The 19166-nt window shown below is 42.0% G+C and overlaps 1 protein-coding gene across 5 annotated transcripts in view; it reads left to right on the top strand.

Annotated features, from left to right (window-relative positions):
• Positions 1-19166, top strand: part of smarcd3b (SWI/SNF related, matrix associated, actin dependent regulator of chromatin, subfamily d, member 3b) — a 42855-nt gene that overhangs the window by 18720 nt on the left and 4969 nt on the right. For 2 of the 5 annotated variants that reach the window (XM_061713199.1, XM_061713197.1), the window contains exons 2-7: positions 4938-5149; positions 9290-9379; positions 11640-11682; positions 14123-14245; positions 14385-14510; positions 15106-15201. In XM_061713199.1, coding sequence (XP_061569183.1) covers positions 4938-5149; positions 9290-9379; positions 11640-11682; positions 14123-14245; positions 14385-14510; positions 15106-15201 — 690 coding nt within the window. The remainder of the gene's footprint in view (positions 1-4937; positions 5150-9289; positions 9380-11639; positions 11683-14122; positions 14246-14384; positions 14511-15105; positions 15202-19166) is intronic. The other 3 variants (XM_061713198.1, XM_061713200.1, XM_061713201.1) reach the window with 3 other exon arrangements.

The following is a 19166-nucleotide window of genomic DNA, read 5'->3' on the forward strand; positions in this document are numbered from 1 at the left end:
GATAAATCAATCCTACTGATGCATTAAAATGCTTTCCTTAACCATTTAAAAAAAATAACCTCAAATATTTCCAAGTAAAATAATTCTCCGAATACATTCGTATGTTAGTCAAACCTTGAAGTCGTCTTCAAGGTTTTTTTTTGTGATTTTGTGACCTTTGTTGGCAATTTTCACATCTTTTTGTCATTTTAGAAACAATACAGATAATTGGATGCATAAAGTAATAGTTAAGAGCTGTTTTGGGTTGAATGAAAGCATCTGCCAAATGAAGAAAATGGGACAAAAATAAAAGATAGAAGTGGAAAAAAATGCTGTTGTACAAACGCTCACATTGGAGATGCAAAAACGGAGCCTGACTGATCATTTTTCTTGAAAAAAGACTAAAAGTATAATAGAAAAATACAGATATTGTTGGTCTAAATGTCTTCAACAAAAACACCCACTTATGAATGAATGAATGAATGAAAATATATTTATTTCGGTCAGGTCATTCTTAATGTAGACACCAACTGAAAGCATCAGTTCACATAAAAAAAAAGAGAGACCTAACTGAAAAGGAATAGGCTGAAGCTATTGCTTATTTACGCCTACCCTAAAACTTATATATAACTTATGAAGTAGATAACGTTGGTTAAACAGATATTAGATTATAAAATGTATTCACATAAGATTAAAATTAGTTTTTCTAAGTGGAAATGTAATAATATTGCTTTATAATTCTCTCATGATACATTAAAAGCAAAATATAGTTGATAAAAACTTAGTTTATTTATTTATTTTACCTTTTTAATGGATGTAAATAGATTTCAGGACTCCGTCGAAGTGTTTGTGGGGCCACGTGACAACATGCAGATTCATCTTATATGTTTAGTACTTTGTGGGTTAAGTTTGGCCTCTTCAAATCCCTCCAGCCGTCCCAGTGATGCCAGCGCGCTTCTCAGATATCCATCCACATGGAAGAGTTGATTGCTGCCTGGCCGGCTGGCAGAGCTCTGGGCAGCGTGCTGGACTCAGTTCAGCAGGTCAGATTATAGAGCACGGCTCATTGTGTGCGTAGATGTACAATCAGAAGCTCTGCTTTTGCATATCTTGTTATCTAGATGACTCGAACCCTCCAGACGGCTCATTGGTGCGGCCGAGCGACTCTGTGGGCCTGTCAGCTGGAGCTCCACTCTGTTTGGGTCTTATTTGGTAAATTTGGTAGGAAATAGTAAAGGAAGGAGGTTTCTTAAGACTCCGCTGGGTGACAACAATCTAGGAGGTGGAGGGAGGCGGCCCCGACCATATGTTGCTTTATCCTCTCCTGTTTCAAGACCCTCTCGGTTGCCGTGCTCCACCGACGTCCCCCTCCCCCCCGCATGGCAACCAAACTCCCCGTCGGAGTGACAGCGACGTCTGCTCGGGCTTCCTATCACGGGATCTCTGCTTGGTCCGTTTCTAACTAAGGGCACATTGTGTGTCGCTCCGAGCCCACCTTATTGTGTCACAATCTGTTTTGGAGCCCGGGATTATCCCTGCACATACATGTGTGAGCGCTCAGTCACGATCTTGTTCCCCCCACTGTACTCTTGTGGTGTTTGTGTTTGTTTTCAGTCTGTTTGTGGACAGTCTAAAGATCACTCAGGTTATGTACGTGCAGAGATACGCACCAGAGGCACCGGATTTGAGAATAAAATGTCAACATACCTTCTATACCCCCTCTTTTAGCAGTTTGTCTCGTCAAATCTCCAAGCTGGTGTCTCATGTATTACTACAGCTTTACTGTCATCTAAGAAATCCTCACTTCAGTCAGACGTATCTCCTCCATCATGAGGCTCACATGTAACACCTTAAACGCTGATTTGAATAATAGACAGGTGGCTTTGGAGGGAGTCGCAGCACATTTGAATAAGGTGACATGGATGTTATATATTTGGATGAATTTGTGCTCACACTGGAGGTAGGCAGCTTTATTTATAGATCACATTCCCTTACACGGAAACAGGTGGTTTGCTAAGTATTACAATTAAAATAGGTGGCTGGAAACACCCTAAAAATGTCTTTTTGTAGGTAGAGAGTTCATCTTTTATCAGCATTGTATCAGTTAAACATTCAAATTTAAATTCAGACCTTTAAAGTTTTTACTTTTTAAATAGCACTTCTTGAGTTATGCTATTCAGGTGAAATATTGTTGTTTTTAACGTATTTAAAGGGTCAGATACTGTAGATGTTTATATTTTCCACTTTCACTGAATAAAAACCCATGAAGACGATGGTTAGCCGCTGATGCAGGATATTCCAGAGTCTCTGGCCTTATTCACCCTTTAGTTTTAATCTCAAATTTAATAATCTCAGATGGAAAACCGCCGTGCATGAATCTGAAGGAGTGAATCGGGTTGCATGATGGACGAAGTGCCTGGAAATTGTGAAGAAAAACCCCATTAAAGAGTGTTTTTTTCCAATGTACTTGAAGCAAGCGTAAACACAGTTGGTGTCTTCAACCCTGTTTACTCTGGTAAGTGGCCAGGCAGCAGAAATCAGGTATTCAGGTATGCAAAACATGTAAAAAAGGCTATTAAAGTGTTCCAGGTATGATTAGAGAAGAGCAAATGCTGTCCAGACGGTACCTACCTATGAGAGATCAGGAGAACATGGTTATAGCAAAGTTCACCAAGTGTTTTTTGGGTTATCAGAAAGTTATGACGGATCCTCTTTATGCCATTTTAAAGTTGTTCGTTATCATCCTTAGGGATGATACAAGTTTTAATTACTGCCAACTGTAAAGAAGTGAGCGTAGCTTAGATGTGTAATTGGGTCCGGAGCATTCAAGAGCCAGTCAATTTGTGATTGCTGTTCAAAAAGGACTTGGGATGCATTCATGGTCCTTGGTTGAAGTTCTCACAGCTTATCAGTGTCGGGTACGATCCTTTATTAAGTATAAAAACAGCTCTATCGATAATAAAGATCCAAAGGACTGCAGCGCTTTGTAAACGGCTGTGTGAGCAAATTGTTCCCTTCTCAGGTTTTTTTTGTTCTTCTTGAAGAAGTGGAGTGGAAAAATGCTGTGTGGGCTGACGAATCATGGATCCACTAAATTTGAGAAAGACTATCTGCCTCATTTTTATTGTGCAGTTCAAAAGGCAGCGCCTGTGATGGCGTGGGTGTGCATTAGTGCACATTGCACGGATAACTTGCACCATCACTAAATGTATAGATGCAGGTTTTAAATATGCTGCCACCAGATGCTTTATTTACTTTATTTTCTAAACGAAGGCCTTCTTTTTCCATTAAGACAATGTCACACCATGTTCTGCACATTTTGTCCTGCTTGAAAACCAAACCTGTGTCCTATTGAAAAGACTTGGTGCAAAGGAAAGCTGGTTTGAAGACTTAATGTGAAGCAAAAATGGGGAAACATTTCACCTTCAAAATCAAATACAGCAAATGCAATCAAATTCATTTAATTTTTCTATATAGTCACATTATCAGCACTACATATCCATACCTCGTATTTGTAGTTTTTCAATGAAAATGTGGATTTTAAGAGGTTTTAAAAATCATTGCATTTTTGTTTGGATGTAAATTGTACACAGCTGTTTGAAAAGTTATCCAAAACTCGGCCCGTCTGTGTTTTCCACACCTGCCGCAGTCATTTTCAGGGTCGTGGGGATGTGCCGGAGCCCGACCCAGCTGTCACCAGACGAAAAGCAAAGTACACCCTGGACCGGTCCACACAGAGACAAATGAGACAAACAATGTTCAGAGTGACCTTTCAATCCAAACCAGCTCGATTCAGCTTTATTTATACGGCGCCAAATCACGACAGGCGTCATCTCAAGGCGCCTCAACAATACAGTTCAATTCGTTCCAAATTGGTCCAAGAAATACAAAGCCAATAATATGGTAATAATAATTATTGCTTTGCCAAGGAAACCAACAGATTACATCAAAACTGTCCTTCGAGACGTCTGTGGTTAATTTTGAATCACTACTGAACCTAATGTGCTTATTTCTTTGGACTGTGGGAACCACGAACTTAAAGTGTCTACATGTTTCATGACAATATTCTATATTTTTAATGGTAAAATTAAATAAATCATGTATCATCAAGTTGAATGTGGAGGAGTTGTGCTCTGATTTAGCCCCGCGGTAACAATGGGAGGTCCTCGCTCCGGATTTAGTCGCACATTTTCTTTCTTCCACACAATAAACCGAGGCGGGGCGCAGCTGTTGCCGCGGGAGTGACAGGCGCAGGTGAGAGCCCCCCCAGCTGTTCCCAGGCGTCGGGCGGGGAGCGCGGGACGCTTGGCTCGGACACTGTTTGCATTATTTGGGGGTCGTGTTAGTGTTTGTGCACTGGCCGCAGTTTGCAGAGCTGAAGTTTTAATTTTCAATAACCAAACATCTGCGATTGTCGGTGCAGTTTGATTTTTATATTTTATAAAACTGAGATTCAGTCTTTTCAAACATGACAAAGCAAAAGAGATGAGTATTCTGATGTTTGTTTCTCCTCAAGTCTTTGTGCTCAGAAGAGAAGATGCATCCTGCACTGCTCGCTATGATTTTTAAGGTTGAAAAGTTTCCAAAATAAGGAAATTTGCGCCTGTTTTCCATCCCTCTCTGAAAAGCATTACTCAGCATGTGCTGCATTTAAAGCTTCACCAGACAGTTTTAGTTCGGTGTTTGTGGCCCAGTTGTAAACACTTCAAAACAGAAACTGTGTCAGTGGACGCTGTGAGTGAGCAGTTTGGGTTTTTATCGGTCACATCTGTGACATCTGGATCAGAAGCTGACGAGAACTTCGTTCATGAATTCCTCACAAGAATATAAACGGATCAAATGTCTCCTTGATTTTATCGTAGGACCTCAGAGTCGTGGTCATAATAAAGCAGGAAACCCGGAGGAGGATATTCTCCTCATACCTGATCCCTCTGTTTTCCCCTTTTTTCCCTCTTCAGCGTCCCGGCATGCCGTCTGGAGCGAGAATGCCCCACCAGGGAGCTCCCATGGGCCCCCCCGGGCCGCCGTACGGGGGCAGCCCGGCGGTGCGGCCCGGCCTGCCCTCCCCGGTGATGGAGCCCAGCCGGAAGAGGCCGGCCCCCTCCCAGCAGGTCCAGCAGCAGCAGCAGCAACAGCAGCAGCAGCAGGCCGTCCAGAACCGATCCAGGAAGTGAGTCCTGATCCGGCCCCCCCCCCGACTCCCCCCGACTCCATCCGAAGCCCTGCATGGCTCGAGACGTGTGTCTGCCAGCAGTTAGACGGCAGAGGCTGCGGTTTCACTTCCAAATGAACCAGAATCAAGTCTGGCACAACTGCAGGCTGAATCATTCATAAAATACATGATTCTGTTATTAAAAACCTACAAATGACCTCTCCAATAAGACAAAACATATTTAGCTGCTTGAACAGCATCATTTGAGGATATGTGATAATTTAATAAGTATTTTAATAGAAAACGAATCAGTCTTAGGTGGAGGAGATGCTGTAAATGTTCACAGGAACCTTGTGAGACGTTTTGTTATGTTTGCATATTCGCTGCGGTTTAATCCCCCCGTCTCTTTTTTTCTATGAAAACCTACTAATTTTACTCCCTTGATTGAGAGATTGCAATCGCAGATGTTTTGAGTAACTCTCGGTGCCCACTTTAAGGCAATGTGGTTGAAAAAAAAAGCATAAGAAAAACAGTCAGTCATCACTGTGATCGCGTTCCCAAATATGGGCACAAACGAGGCAAAACTTTCAAAATTGCTGAACAGTGAAACAGCTGGAACCGTGATTTTTTTTTGGTGTATTTTATGAAAAGTTCAAGCTTTCCTTCAGCAAACTCTTGTACGTAAAGGGGAAGGTTGATTGTTCATGATTGGAGTTTGTAGTATTAGACAGATGAAGCTGTTTTTGAGGCTCATTTAGCCTCTTTCTGCTTTTAGTCAGACACGTCGGTTCATGTATCAGCTAATTACGTCAGACGCCCCTTTATCAGACTCGACAATTGCATCATTTTCCACCCAGCAATTTCATCATCTTAGCATAGTGTGCTACCATCTGAGCTCAAACGATACAGGAATTTTAATATCTCGGCCTGATGTTAATAAAACATCTTGTAACAATGAAGGAAATGCTCAATTAGCTGCATATCAGCTGGTTCATGCTTTTTTGAAATGTTTGACTTCCTGCTGCTCGAGTGATCACAGCTGAAATTCACTGCAGTTTTTCCATATTTGGCTTTAAATTAATGAAATAAGGACGATAGTAGTAGCAAAAAAAAAGGTTAAAGGAAGTGATATACTAGTGATTTTTGGAGAATATCCTAAATCCGAGCTTAAAGACACCCAACTCATTGATGAGGAGTGAAACCGTGACCTTTGTGTGTCTCTTTGCAGCCGTCATTTCAGTCTTTGTTTCCTCCGTCCATGTTTGCACATCGCCTAAATCCCACTCTTTCCCTCCTTGCATCTTTTTTGCCTTGCTCACTGCCTCGTTCATCCACGTCTGCCTTGAGTGTTTGCCCTCCGATGCGTCTTCACTGTGATTTTGTAATCTAATTTCTACCATCAACACAGATGTTCATGCTTTGGCTCCTTGTTACACTATCAGTATCCCTGCTGCATAAACACACACACAAAGAGAAGAGCAGGACGTCGGTAAAGAGACGAGTGCAAGGCAGGTGTGGTCATTAGAGAGATGATCAATATGCACACTCGGTGGACCTCTCCGTTTCATTGTCTCGCTATCTGCAGCACGATTGATCCACTTACAATTAAGCGGGCTTGTCAAACAGGTCAGAGGAAATGTTGTCCTGCGTCTGGGGCTCAACCCCCCGAGCAGCCCGTCTGGCTGCAAAGTCTCGGATCAATGATCCAGGGTGACCCGTCCAGGTGTCTTTGTCCTGTTTGCTCTCTATCTCGTCACGAGATCGTGCGTCCTCTGGCAAACAGGTTGATGTTGTTGCTCCTGCGTCCGGCTGGGACCACCGGCTGGGCGCGGGCCACCTGCGTGCGCCGTGTCATTGAGGCCTCGTGGTCCCGCTTACACCCTGCCAAACTAACACCGTTCCTATACACAAGCAGCTTCTAAAAATAGCTTTTTATTCCAGTCTGCTTTGCATAAAGCGGTATAAATACTTAACCCAGTGTCCTTGACATTACTGGCTTATTTTCCCTGACATGATTTTGTGGAGAAACTTGATGCTGCTCGTCTGGTAGTCTAGTGGTTAAGGAGGAGGGCTTGGGTCTGGAGGTCCAGGTTCAAGCCCCAGAATGGCAACAAACATGAACCACCTTGGGCCCCTGAGCAAGGCCCTTAACCCTAATTGCTCCCTGTGTGTTTGTTCTCTCAGATGTAAGTCGCTTTGGATAAAAAGCGTCTGCTAAATGATAGTATTATTATTTATGTTAACGTAGATACTTCCATTGTGTGGTTATATTTCAAATTAGTTTAGTAAATCACTGAATCTGAAAGTTTCTAAGCGACAAACACCCACAATTATTGTCAAATAAATGTTAGTTAGAAGATATAACAATAGAAAATCTATTAAATCTGTCCTCTTATGCTTTTATCTCTTTTTTATTTTATGTTAAATTCATAGATCTCTCAGAAAATCAGTGCCCTCTCCTTGTAAAGGCACCACTATGATTTCTGACACAATCCAGGCATTTTACCTTACATTTTCTAGGCTCTTTTTGGCCTGAATATACAAATATAATCTAAAAAAGAAAAATACAACATTAGACAATGTTATTTCGGACTATTCTTAACCCTGTTTCAGTAGGTTGAGAAATGTACGTTCACGTTTTGTGTGTTTGATGATGACCAATAGCTTTTCTCAAACAGCTACACTTTTTCTCCGACCGTGGTCGACGTGGTCTTGCTGAGACGTGGTCGTTTCAGCAAGGAGAACCTGCTCTCTGCATCAGGTTGAATAATTTGTTACCAGCTGAAACATGTAAATCACTGCGGTACCTTTTTTAGCGAGATGCCGTTACCCAGCCAGCATTTACTTGTGGGCCTCGTTGGAGCTAAACGTGGGCTGCAAAATTGTTCCCAGGTGCAGTCCTGCTTGCGTTTGCCCAACTGATCTTTTGCCTAATGTGTTGCTAAAACTGTGTGGGACCCACATAAATTGACCCTTTTATTAGCTCATACATGGTCTCAGGACTTGATATTTTTACCAAACAGAACTGTTCCTTTTACAATGATCCCTGTATGGTAACAGAGAATATCCCAGGTTTTACTCAAATAGTCACATTTCTTTCAGTAGTAGAAGTTTTTTCCCCTAAAACTACCTCAACTCTATTGTTCCTGTATTTTTACCATGTGGTGCTCATTTCTGTCATAATAATAAAACTTTAGGATGAAGATCAGTGTTTCAGTGCACCTGGATCTGCTACCCAAATGGATTTCAGTTATAAGCAGTAATCTGCAGCTGATGTCCTCCCTGAATAGTATCTTTGTTCTTCAGGGTAGGGTAAGCAGATATTTAAGGTTTGTGCTTGTGTTGGGTTATGTTTTCTGGGAGGGACTATCGCTCTTTGTATTATTGATATTTTTTTCCAACTCCATCAGATGTGATGTCACCCAGAAATTGCTTCAGCCCCATCTCTCTGTTTTGATCAGTCCTACATGATTTTTCAAAATTTAAACTTTTGTTTCAGCCATTCATTTTGGTCTTTATGGTATAAAACCCAAGAATGTTCCTGTTGAATTGGGACACTTATGGCTGCCGAGGACTATTGTGAGTTTTTAACTCGTGTCAGGGGACTGTGCTAACGTATCTGCTCAGAGGGGAGTTTTTTTTCCGCAGCAGTGAAGCTCTGAGGAGTAAAGGTGTTTGATTAGGTCTGCATGGTATCTTCATCTGCACCAAATGATCATTACTGCGTCAAAACCGACATCAAGACATGCAACACCCGGCCACCTTGAGATGAACTTGAGAGGTAAACTCAGCTTGTCTTCACCCATCTCTGTGATCCACAAGTTCACGGTGTGTCCGTTATCAGTGTATTGTCTGTCTCTTTGTGTGAAGCATGACTGTGTTTTGGTTCACTGGGAAACTTTTGTTCAATGAGCGTGTCCCTCAGATGAGAGGGAAGCCTCCGAGGACCTCCTCTGCTGCACCTGTGTGCATGCATGGACGCAGACACACACCCATCACAGACTGGCCTTGTTTGCACCTTACTAACAAACCCTTGAACTTAACACACATGCACCACATACAGATGTACAAACAGCCAGAACCACCAGGTGTTTCCCCTGAGTGTGTGTCTCGCCACAACTCTAATCGGACAACCTTCGAATCCTTACCAATTCTTAGGAAGCCAGTTGGATTCCCTGGAGCCAATGAGATGCCGGCGAGGCAGATGGACATGAGAGAGCCCCAATCAGATCCCACGCTCGGATCAAAGTAGGAGTTTATTCTGCTGCATGTCCATTTTCTTTCGTTTGATGACTCTGGCCTATTTGGTCTTTTACCTTCGCCCGGCTGTCCCTGGAATGAACTGTTTTGGCCAAACTTATGTGCAGGCCCAGATGTTGCCTCCCTGAAGTGTAGTGCTGCATGCTTTGGGCTGGAGCATGGCATGATGGGAACAGTTTTGTGGAACTAAAGTAGAAAAAAAAAGTACAGCAGAATCCGACTTTAGAGCATTTTACAGACGGTGTAAAATTGGGAATTGTTTGTGTTTTTAATTTTCAGTGCACTCCCGGATGGCTCGATCTTCCTTACTGCGGGCTTGTTTTAGTATTTGGCATGCTCCTGTAACCTCCCGCTGCACAGAACGCTGCAGTGCTCCGTGACAGTCATTTCCTGCAAAAAACGATTCGATATTACAGTAAATGTACTAAAAAAAATACTTGCAATGCTTTCTCATGAAGCAATTCCTTTATCCAACTTTTTTGAGGTATTCGATCAATTAAGTTAACCAAAATATATATTACCAACTAGATATTCTTTTCTAGTTTGTCTCGCTAAAAAGTGAAGTTAGATTTAAAGTATTACTTTCATCGTTGCATTTAAAATTAAACTGACTTAGATGTTTTTTGGGAAATCACCTTTCCCTTTTTTCTTTCCTTCTTGCAGAGACTTAGAAGATGACATCAATACCGTTAAAATAGTGAATTAAAGCAGTTCAAAAGTGAAACATAATATGTTGGAATTAAACACATATTTAGGTAAAGATTATAAGGGCACACAATTTACACAATGAACTAATAGAGGGACTTAAAGTGTGCAGAGAAACGTAGGTTAAGAGATAAACATCACTTTTCCCAGGATAGAAATAGTTTGATCCTTTTTTTAATTCCAGTTAAACAACTACGACATTATCAGTGAGCGTTTGAGGGGGCGGCAGGTGGATTTGTTCGTTCAGAAACAGCGTGGTTGTTTTCCCTCAGTCAGTCTGTTGCAAAAGCATCACTATAGCGGAGGCAAGAAGGACACAGGATGTTTTTGTTTTTTTTATTCAAACAAGTATTTGGTGACGATGATGAGTAGTAAAGTAAACAGTTTCGTTTTGGAGCGACGGCAGCAGCGCAGAGGCTTATAAACTCAAATTTATAAGAGAGAATCAACGAGAGTAAATAGCTATGCAGAGCAGGCAGGCTTTAGTTTTCTAAGGTGAAACTTCTACCGTACTTCTAGAAAAGCCTAAGTGATGCGATCTTTCTCCCGAAGACAGCTGGAAAAAAATTGTATTAGTTTAATTTAAGAAAAGCAACCATCTGCTGCTTCTCTACCTCGTGCATCTCTCAAGAAAAACTAAATCTGGTTAACTCCGAAAATGTAGAACTGGACTATTTACTTAAACGTCAGTCAAATTAGTCCTTAAATTCATCCCGGTTCAGCAGCCACACGGAAAAGTTGTTTATCCTAAATGAGAAAAATAAGTTTCCATCCTTGTGCAATGAGCCGACTCCAACTGTTTTTGCAGCGTAGTTGTTGGTGTGTTGGCGAGGCTCCTTCTGCAAGCGCAGTCAACTTAAGCATGAATTCACTCAGTGGCTGCACAAACCTACAGATGCTAATCAGATGTTTAAAGAAACTTAACAAGGAGAAGGATTTAGTGTCGGTCTCTGATCAAATAAAGCTGGAAAGAAACAGTACCGAGGCATGAACAGAATGAACACACACGTTCATCCTCCTCGGTGAAAGTCCCCAGGACTGCATCCCCTAAAAAAGCGCTTGAACACACACACACCCTCTCACCATCTGAGTCTTGCAGCAACGGTGATTCTGCAGTGTGTGTGTGTGCGTGCGTGCGTGCGTGCGTGCGTGCGTGCGTGCGTGCGTGCGTGCGTGCGTGCGTGCGTGCGTGCGTGTGCGTGCGTGCCAAGACAGATGTTTTTATACGACACTTTTTTGGCTATTAGAGCCACTCACTATCCAGGTGGACTGCTGCATTTCAGAGGACACACACACACACACACACACACACACACACACACACACACACACACACACACACACACACACACACACACACACACACACACACACACACACACACACACACACACACACACACACACACACACACAGCTGGGATGCTGGGGTGCTGGATATGGCCCAGCATTTTAGCAGATGGCCTGGGTGCTACGCTATCAGTCACCATAGTAACATGCTCTCTTTTTGCTCTTTCTCTCTGTCTTTCTCTCGCCGTCTCTAGTGCTAAGAGAAGGAAAATGGCAGACAAGATTCTTCCGCAAAGGGTGAGGCTGCATATTTTTACCTTTGTTGTTGTGTTTCTCCTGTGTGTGTGTGTGAGAGAAAGCGAGTGTTTTATCTCTCGTGCACAGAGCTGAAAAATCCTGATCGGTTTTTGATGTCCTGGGTTCTTGGAAGGCGCTCAGGGCCGGATGATTATTTGTTATTTCCAAATAACTAGATGAAAGAAGATGAAGGGGGGGGCGGGGGCGATGAGGAGGTTTAAGAGCTTTTTTTTTTTAGGTTTTCATTCTCTTATTTTAGGGTGGTTCTTTGACTTAAATTGAATTAGTCAGCAGAATAAAGCAGAGACACAAAGTAGGACTGGGAAAGGCAGCAGATCCCCAGATTGCCACAGGTGAGCATGTGCAGCCGGCGGTTGGATGTTTTTTTTTGTTTGTTGGGGTTTATTTTGTGCTGGAGTCTCAGTTTTCGGCCTCATTTCTCCTCCAATCACCTAATTACATCCTGGCTAGCACACAGGGTGTTGAAACTGCGGAGGTCTTGAGCCGGCGAGCGTCTGGGCTCAGGTCTAATCCCCCTGACACTACCCAGACAGGGAGATGGCAGCCGGCGTGGCCGGGGCGCCGCTCCACAACAATGAGTCAGTCACGGGGAATGTCTGCTGCACTCCCCCGTCAGCCTGGCACCTCTGCCCGGTGAAAGGCAGAGAGACGTTAGATAGAGGAGGAATGAGAGGGAACAATGAAGGCAGGCTTTCAGGAGGAAACATGAAAGAGGAAAGAAACGGGAGTGAGGCTAAGGAGTGAACTGCAGGAGTGTGTGTGTGTGTGCGTGCGTGTGTGTGCAGTTTAGTAAGCAGCAGCCCTTGATGCTGTGAGGACTTTCATCGGTATGGTAATGTCTGAGTCCTGGCTGGTTGGCTACACAGGCTGCATCTCATTTTGATCCCCCAGCGTCCGGAGGATGCTGGGGATCACTGAATTACTGATGGACGGGGCAGCAGTGCAGTTTTGAACAAGTTGCGCATGAGTAATTTATTTTCCTGCCACCTTAAACTTCTTTGTATTTCATTAGCACAAAGTAAATTCAGAGGGAAATGTAATAAATCTTGCTTTTTTTACTCATATTTAACAGCTTTAGGTAGCAGGTTTGGATTCAAAACATATGAAGTGCTCACAGAAATCCAATTTTCATTTATCATTAAAGTCCCCGGCTGGAAGGAAAAGTTTTTAACCTTGTTAACTTGTCCGTGATATGTTTTTTGTATGTTGTAAGACAGCATTAGCACAATCTGCTATCAGGTTTATTGCTAGAGATGAGTTATTTGAATCTGTAGTTTTGGGTTTGTTGAGGTCAGACGGCGCTCAAGAGAAGATAACAGGAATCCTGACAACCGACGGTGGAAATTTACAGCTCATTTAGAGGTTTTATAGCGGAAAGTAGACCAGCAAAGAGGAGAAACTACTTATTTTATGCTCTTGTTGCCTATAAGGCAGACCTGACAGCTCATGTATATGACTGCTATTACAAAATAAGATTTTGTAAGACTCTGTTTTTCCAATTAAGGCAAAAATAGTTTGACTTGTCCCAGATGTAGTCTCTACTGATCAAACAGCTGCTTTTTTTAAAGATACTTTGCCACTAAACTTAAACATTATCCTGCTAAACCTTAATTACACACCTGAGCTACAAGAATAGGAGATAAAACCGTCTATTTAGACAGAATATGAACTACGGGGCTACACAACAGTTCCCCCTTTTGAATTTTTTTGAGTGGAGTTGTGAAATAATTGAACATCTACAACTAAAACTGTATAATATTTGCTTATATTGGTACTATAATAGATACAACTAAATCAGATATGATACAACTGCTATCTGCAGGCTCAGCATTGCTTGCTAATGTCACCAAAGCCAAATGCTGAACTAAAGTTATGTTATTATGTGGTAATTCAACAGTTTTTTGCTTATTTCTGACTTGGTTACGTCCTTAACATTAGCTTAACAGGAATCCGAAAGTTTAACATGATCTCCAAACTTGCAGATTTCCTAACAAGTAATATGAAATAAATGGCTTTTTATTTATTTAGTTTTGTCCATATCAACTCTCTCTTTACTTATTCTTATCTTTATCCATGTTACCCTCATCTCAAAGTATTTCATGTTAGCAGTATTAGAGTTGTTTCCTTTTCTTTTGGGAACCTTTAAAAGTTTCAATCGCCCTCCATAATGTCTCTTTTTAACAAAGAAGTAGAATAATATATTTTCCTCCCCACCGTAGAGCTGACGAGAGGACAAGGTGTTTAAATGTCCTTGAAACGACCCTGCGGACCCCCAACCAGCGACCAAACAGACACGTTATCTGCTTAAGCCTTTCTAGGATAATTACATATGTGGAGAAAATCCCCATTTCTTAATTCACGGAGTGAAACTGTATCTGAACTAAAGCCTTCAACGTCAGATTTTCTCGCCTCTGAATAGATCCGTGAGCTGGTCCCGGAGTCTCAGGCCTACATGGATCTGCTGGCCTTCGAGCGCAAACTGGACCAGACCATCATGCGGAAACGCGTGGACATCCAGGAAGCCCTGAAGAGACCAATGAAGGTATTGAAAAGAAACCGTTGCTCTGAAATATACTTTTTCTCATTTTCACCTCAACGTGGTTTTTCCTGAACTATCTTTCACTGGTTTGCCCCTCGATGACTCATTAAACTGTGCAGTTTGTGTCGTGCCCTTGTGTCAGCAGCAAAAGCGTAAACTGAGGCTCTACATCTCCAACACCTTCAACCCGGCCAGACCCGACGCTGACGACTCAGACGGCAGCATTGCATCATGGGAGCTGCGGGTGGAGGGCAAATTGCTGGATGATGTGAGTTTTTTTTTCTTTTTTTCAACATATTAAAACCATGTTACAGATGAATTAATTACCTAATAAATAAAAGTTTTATGCCTTTTGCTAGTATTTCAGTCAAAGTGGCTGTTTGTCTCCTAAAAGCTGAGATTTTAATCTTCCTATTTATTATGAAAGCGTGCCGCTCTTTGATCTGGGAGCAGCTCTGAGACGTCTTTGGCCCGCAGTCGCACTTCCGTAATGATGTACTCAAATGACTCTGGACACGAAAATTATCATCCGGCTCAAAATATGAAACAGATGAATGATGATGTGCGGAGATGAAAGGCTACATTATTTGTTCCGTGCCATAACCTTTGATTTTCTCAGGAGAGCTTTCGTTATGTCACAGAAGCACAAAGCTTTAAGGTTTTACAAGTTACATATTTCAGATTAATTTTTCTTGATCTTATCGTGAGATTTATGACTTGTTCATCATGATGATGCCATCAGTAAAGAAGCCACGAGGCGAGAGCGTTTGAGGAATTTGAATGAATGAGTGTTAGATGCACCTTTGTGGGAACGCTATCGATCGAGGAAATTACCTGACCCCCTCTCTCCGTTTGTTCTGCAGCCCGGAAAGCAGAAGAAGAAGTTTTCATCGTTTTTTAAGAGCCTGGTGATCGAGCTGGACAAAGACCTGTACGGTCCCGACAACCACCTGGTTGAGGTCAGTGCAGAACACGGACGCCATTGCAAGGCGTCTCGCGGAGGATGAACCCGCAATTTAGAAATATAAATAAATCACACACAGCTTTTTTGTTTTGGGTATCACCTTCTGTCTCCGTCCTTGCAGCGAGTGCAGTCGAGCTGCGTCCGCGATGTCCGCGCTGCTTGTTTATATATCACCATAAAAGCGACAACAAACCAGAGCCAAATATCTGCACACTGTCTGAAAAAAAAAATGAAATAATTAGCCTCATCTGTATTCTTCTTGCGCTGTCAAGCTAAAAAAAAAAAAAAAAAGTAAATAAATATTCCATGGCAGACATTTGGACGTGTCGTAGCAGGAAAAACACATAGGGAGGTGGCCGATGTTGCAGATTATGTCTCACTGAGCCATTCTGTGGCCTGGCCAGACATCCTAACTCTTTTCCATCCTTGACAGAATAAAAGCTCTGATTCCTCTGGACAATCTTTTATTTCCTGCCATGTAACAGCATATTATCTTTATATAAGGGGGAAGATTGAAACTGAAGCGTCTTTGTGCTTTTCTTTGACTTCTTAGCACAAAAGGAGCTCTGGTTCATCCCTGCGTTGTCATGGTAATCTAGTGGTGACCTATTGTGTCTCACAGAGGGACCAGGGAGCAATCTGAGGAGAGATGCCAATTTGCTTATTTTTTATTTGATTATTTGTTTTATATACCGACCAGAGTGGCTGATAGGTTGAGCAAACGTACTCGCCACAGCAAAATATAACGCGTTTAACACTCCTGTATGAGTCATTGCATAAAGCCAGACGTCGCCCCATCGTGACCGGCCTGGTACGTTATGTACCAATGGAAATGAGAGGAACACAGAGCCGTTTCTTGAGCGTTAATTTGCAGGATGTGGAGGACCGGGCTAACATTATGATTATACTATTACAATTTTACACATGCTTTTACTGTTGCAGTAGCTCCAAATGTTTGCTGCGAAACAGAACACCAAACCTCTCTAATGAGTCACCAATCAATGACAGAATAAGACTACAGCTTGTCCTTTGGTTGGACCTGCTTTCTTACCACGAGATCCATGCAGAAAAACTAACACATTCATTAGATATAAAAGGACAGCGACGAGGTGGTCCATGACACAGCGTGTGAGAGTCAAAAAAATCAATAAATGATTCAGCACATTTTAAAACCATCCTTTTTTTTCCCTCTGAGTTTTTGTAAATGTGAAATTGAGACAGCATTCGCAGCTAACAGGGTGTTTCTTTAACGTGTTTCTCCATCAGTAATGAGACTCTTTTCTGCGCTGCATAAATCAGTGAATTGGTAGTCAGGGTCAATGACGGACTCTTTCATTGAAAAGCTTTTTGTCACGTCTGGCTGAATATCGCGTCGCCTTCTTCATAACTCGCCCGCTTCCTTGTTAGGAACCCATCGGATAAATGTTGGATTCAACAAGTGGACTGCCCCTCGCTTTCATTCAGCACGCTCAATTTCTATAACAGCAGAAAAAAGAAACTTTTTACACGTTCGGCTCGCAAGGTTGTTTTAACTTGCAGATGGAGAAAATGGCTGCTTATGTATAACAAACAACCAGTAGCCGGGCTTCACTGTGTATCCTCACAATAAAATATATATTTTTTTATAAATCCATTTGAGGATTTTAAGAGTTGAAATTATGACATCCCAAGGTTCCTCTTCTTTTTTTTTTTAAGAATGTGGTTTTTGCCGGGCACTCAGGTGCTTCTCTTTGAATGATTTATTTCTTTCCTGTGAAAAGAATTTTTACCTTGAGGTACAATCAGGGCTTAATCCGTTCTGAGCGAGTCAGCCGCCTCTTAAAGGAAAACTGTTTTCTGTACTGCTAGCTGAGAGGAGGTTGTGTTTTTTTTAATATGCCTATTCTCTCCTGAGTGCTTATGATCAGATATATATTCAGCTGACATCTGGGTGAAAAAGCAGAATCTTGGACGTTTTCAGTCAGAGCAATTTCATTTTTCTGTTTTCTGACTCTTATTCCTTGTTGATGCGTATCTCTTTCTTTCTCTCTCGAGGATGATAACATTTAGCCGCATAATTAACCTCTTGCATTTTTATTTTCCCCCCGGCATGCTGTGCACGACTGACTGGAAGATATTTAACTCCTTATGACACATCTCTTCCTGTGCCGGACATTGAAATTACTGCTATGTTTTCTTTTTTATCTGCATATTTCCACCTCCTTAAAGTCTGAATAAGTACTTAAAAAAACCTCGGAAAATGTCAATATGTTAAAGACGTTTGAACAAAAACAAGTTCATTCTATTTAGACTGAAATGTAATGTAATGTAAGACATACATATAGCTATAAGTTATTTTATTTTGAATGCACCAGGAATGTATGTAACAATCTTCACAGCAGTTGGTTCAGTTGAACATCTAAACCTTAGTCGAAGCGTTTGGCAAACGCAGCTCCAGATGAACCACAACATACAACTTTTTTCCACTGTGCCATTAAATCGTTTACAAAATGAACTGAGAAGAAGAAAAAAAAAGATTCTTGTGGGCAAGACTAAGTACCCCCATGAACCGCTTCTTTTTCCACTTTTAGCAGCAATAACTTAAAATAGTTGTTTCCTGTGTGACTTTATCAGTCTCTCACATGGCTGTGGAGGACTCTCAGCCCGTTCTTTTCCTACATGACTTCAGGTTATCGTGGTTTTTGAGCTTTCACTTGCAAACACCTCTCTTAAGGTCCTGCCACAGCATTTTGGATGTGTTGAGGCCATCTCAAAACCTTGACTCTTTTATTTCTCAGCTATTCTCGCATAGATTTGCTGGAGGGCTTCAGATGAGTGGTCCTCATCTGGCCCTTTGTGACAAACCACGACCAAAATCATGGAAAAGTCTCAAATCCTCACATTCATTTCATGAGAAAAGGATGCAGTTTAAACCTCAGATTGTGCAAGAAAGCAATGTTAATGCTGTACAAATTAAGTTAAATTAAAATGATATTAAATAAAAAAGTGCAGCAACTAAAATATGTAGTCGCTTAATCAAGCTTTAAACATAAGGGTGACATAACTATCAAAACATTTCAGTGACAGCCAGTTTGAACAGATTCAGCTGATGTTTTCCTGCAAAATACATTAAATAAATTGTAACAACAAAAAGGCCTGCGACTCACTGAAGACGGGTCCCCGACCCACCAGTTGAGAGTCACTGCTTTAGACCATTGTCCCACTGTGTGACGCAGTTTAGCTGTAAGAGACAAACGCACAGTCATCAGCTTTCCTCCACTGTGCTGGACGGCTGGCGTGTGGCGGTTGTGCAGAAACACTGTATTTGGTATCATCCATAAGTCTATAAGTGCTGGGATTTGTTCAGATGAAGCTGTGTGAACTTCAGTTGTCTCCTGACAGCCTTTCCAAACAAACTGGGCTCACTCAGTCTTCTTCTTAATCATCATGCTGTCATGGTCTGTAATGCTGAGAGGTAGCTCTTGTGTTCCTCTGTATTCCTCTTGAGCGTTGTACAGTCTGACCTTAGATTAAACTTCCATGGAAGTTTGCCCCAGAGAGGATTTCCACTAGTGCTGAATGTTTTCCTCTCATCAATGACCCTTTCCTCGCTAGAATGTTGAACTATGAGTAGTCTGGAAGTGGTTTTGTAATCCTTTTAGCATTGGTGTAGCAACAATGCTTCTTTAAGGGCACTGCTGATGCCGTTCCCCCTTGGCATTGTGTTAACACACACCTTAATGCTCCAGAAGACCAAACAACATCAAGGACGGATAATTACCACCACCTTCTCTTAAAGGGGACCTATTATGAAAAACACGTTTTTTCTTTCTTTAACATATATAAAGTGGTCTCCCCTCAGCCTGCCAACTCAGAAGGAGGAAAGCAACCAAATTCTGCAGTGTCTGTACAGCCGCCTGGATGATCCGTCCAGTGTCATGTGGCTTCTACAAGCCATTCAGATTCTGCGCATTTTTGTTA

This window comes from Cololabis saira, chromosome 22, assembly GCF_033807715.1.
Source record: "Cololabis saira isolate AMF1-May2022 chromosome 22, fColSai1.1, whole genome shotgun sequence".
In the NCBI taxonomy this organism is placed as follows: Eukaryota; Metazoa; Chordata; class Actinopteri; order Beloniformes; family Belonidae; genus Cololabis; species Cololabis saira.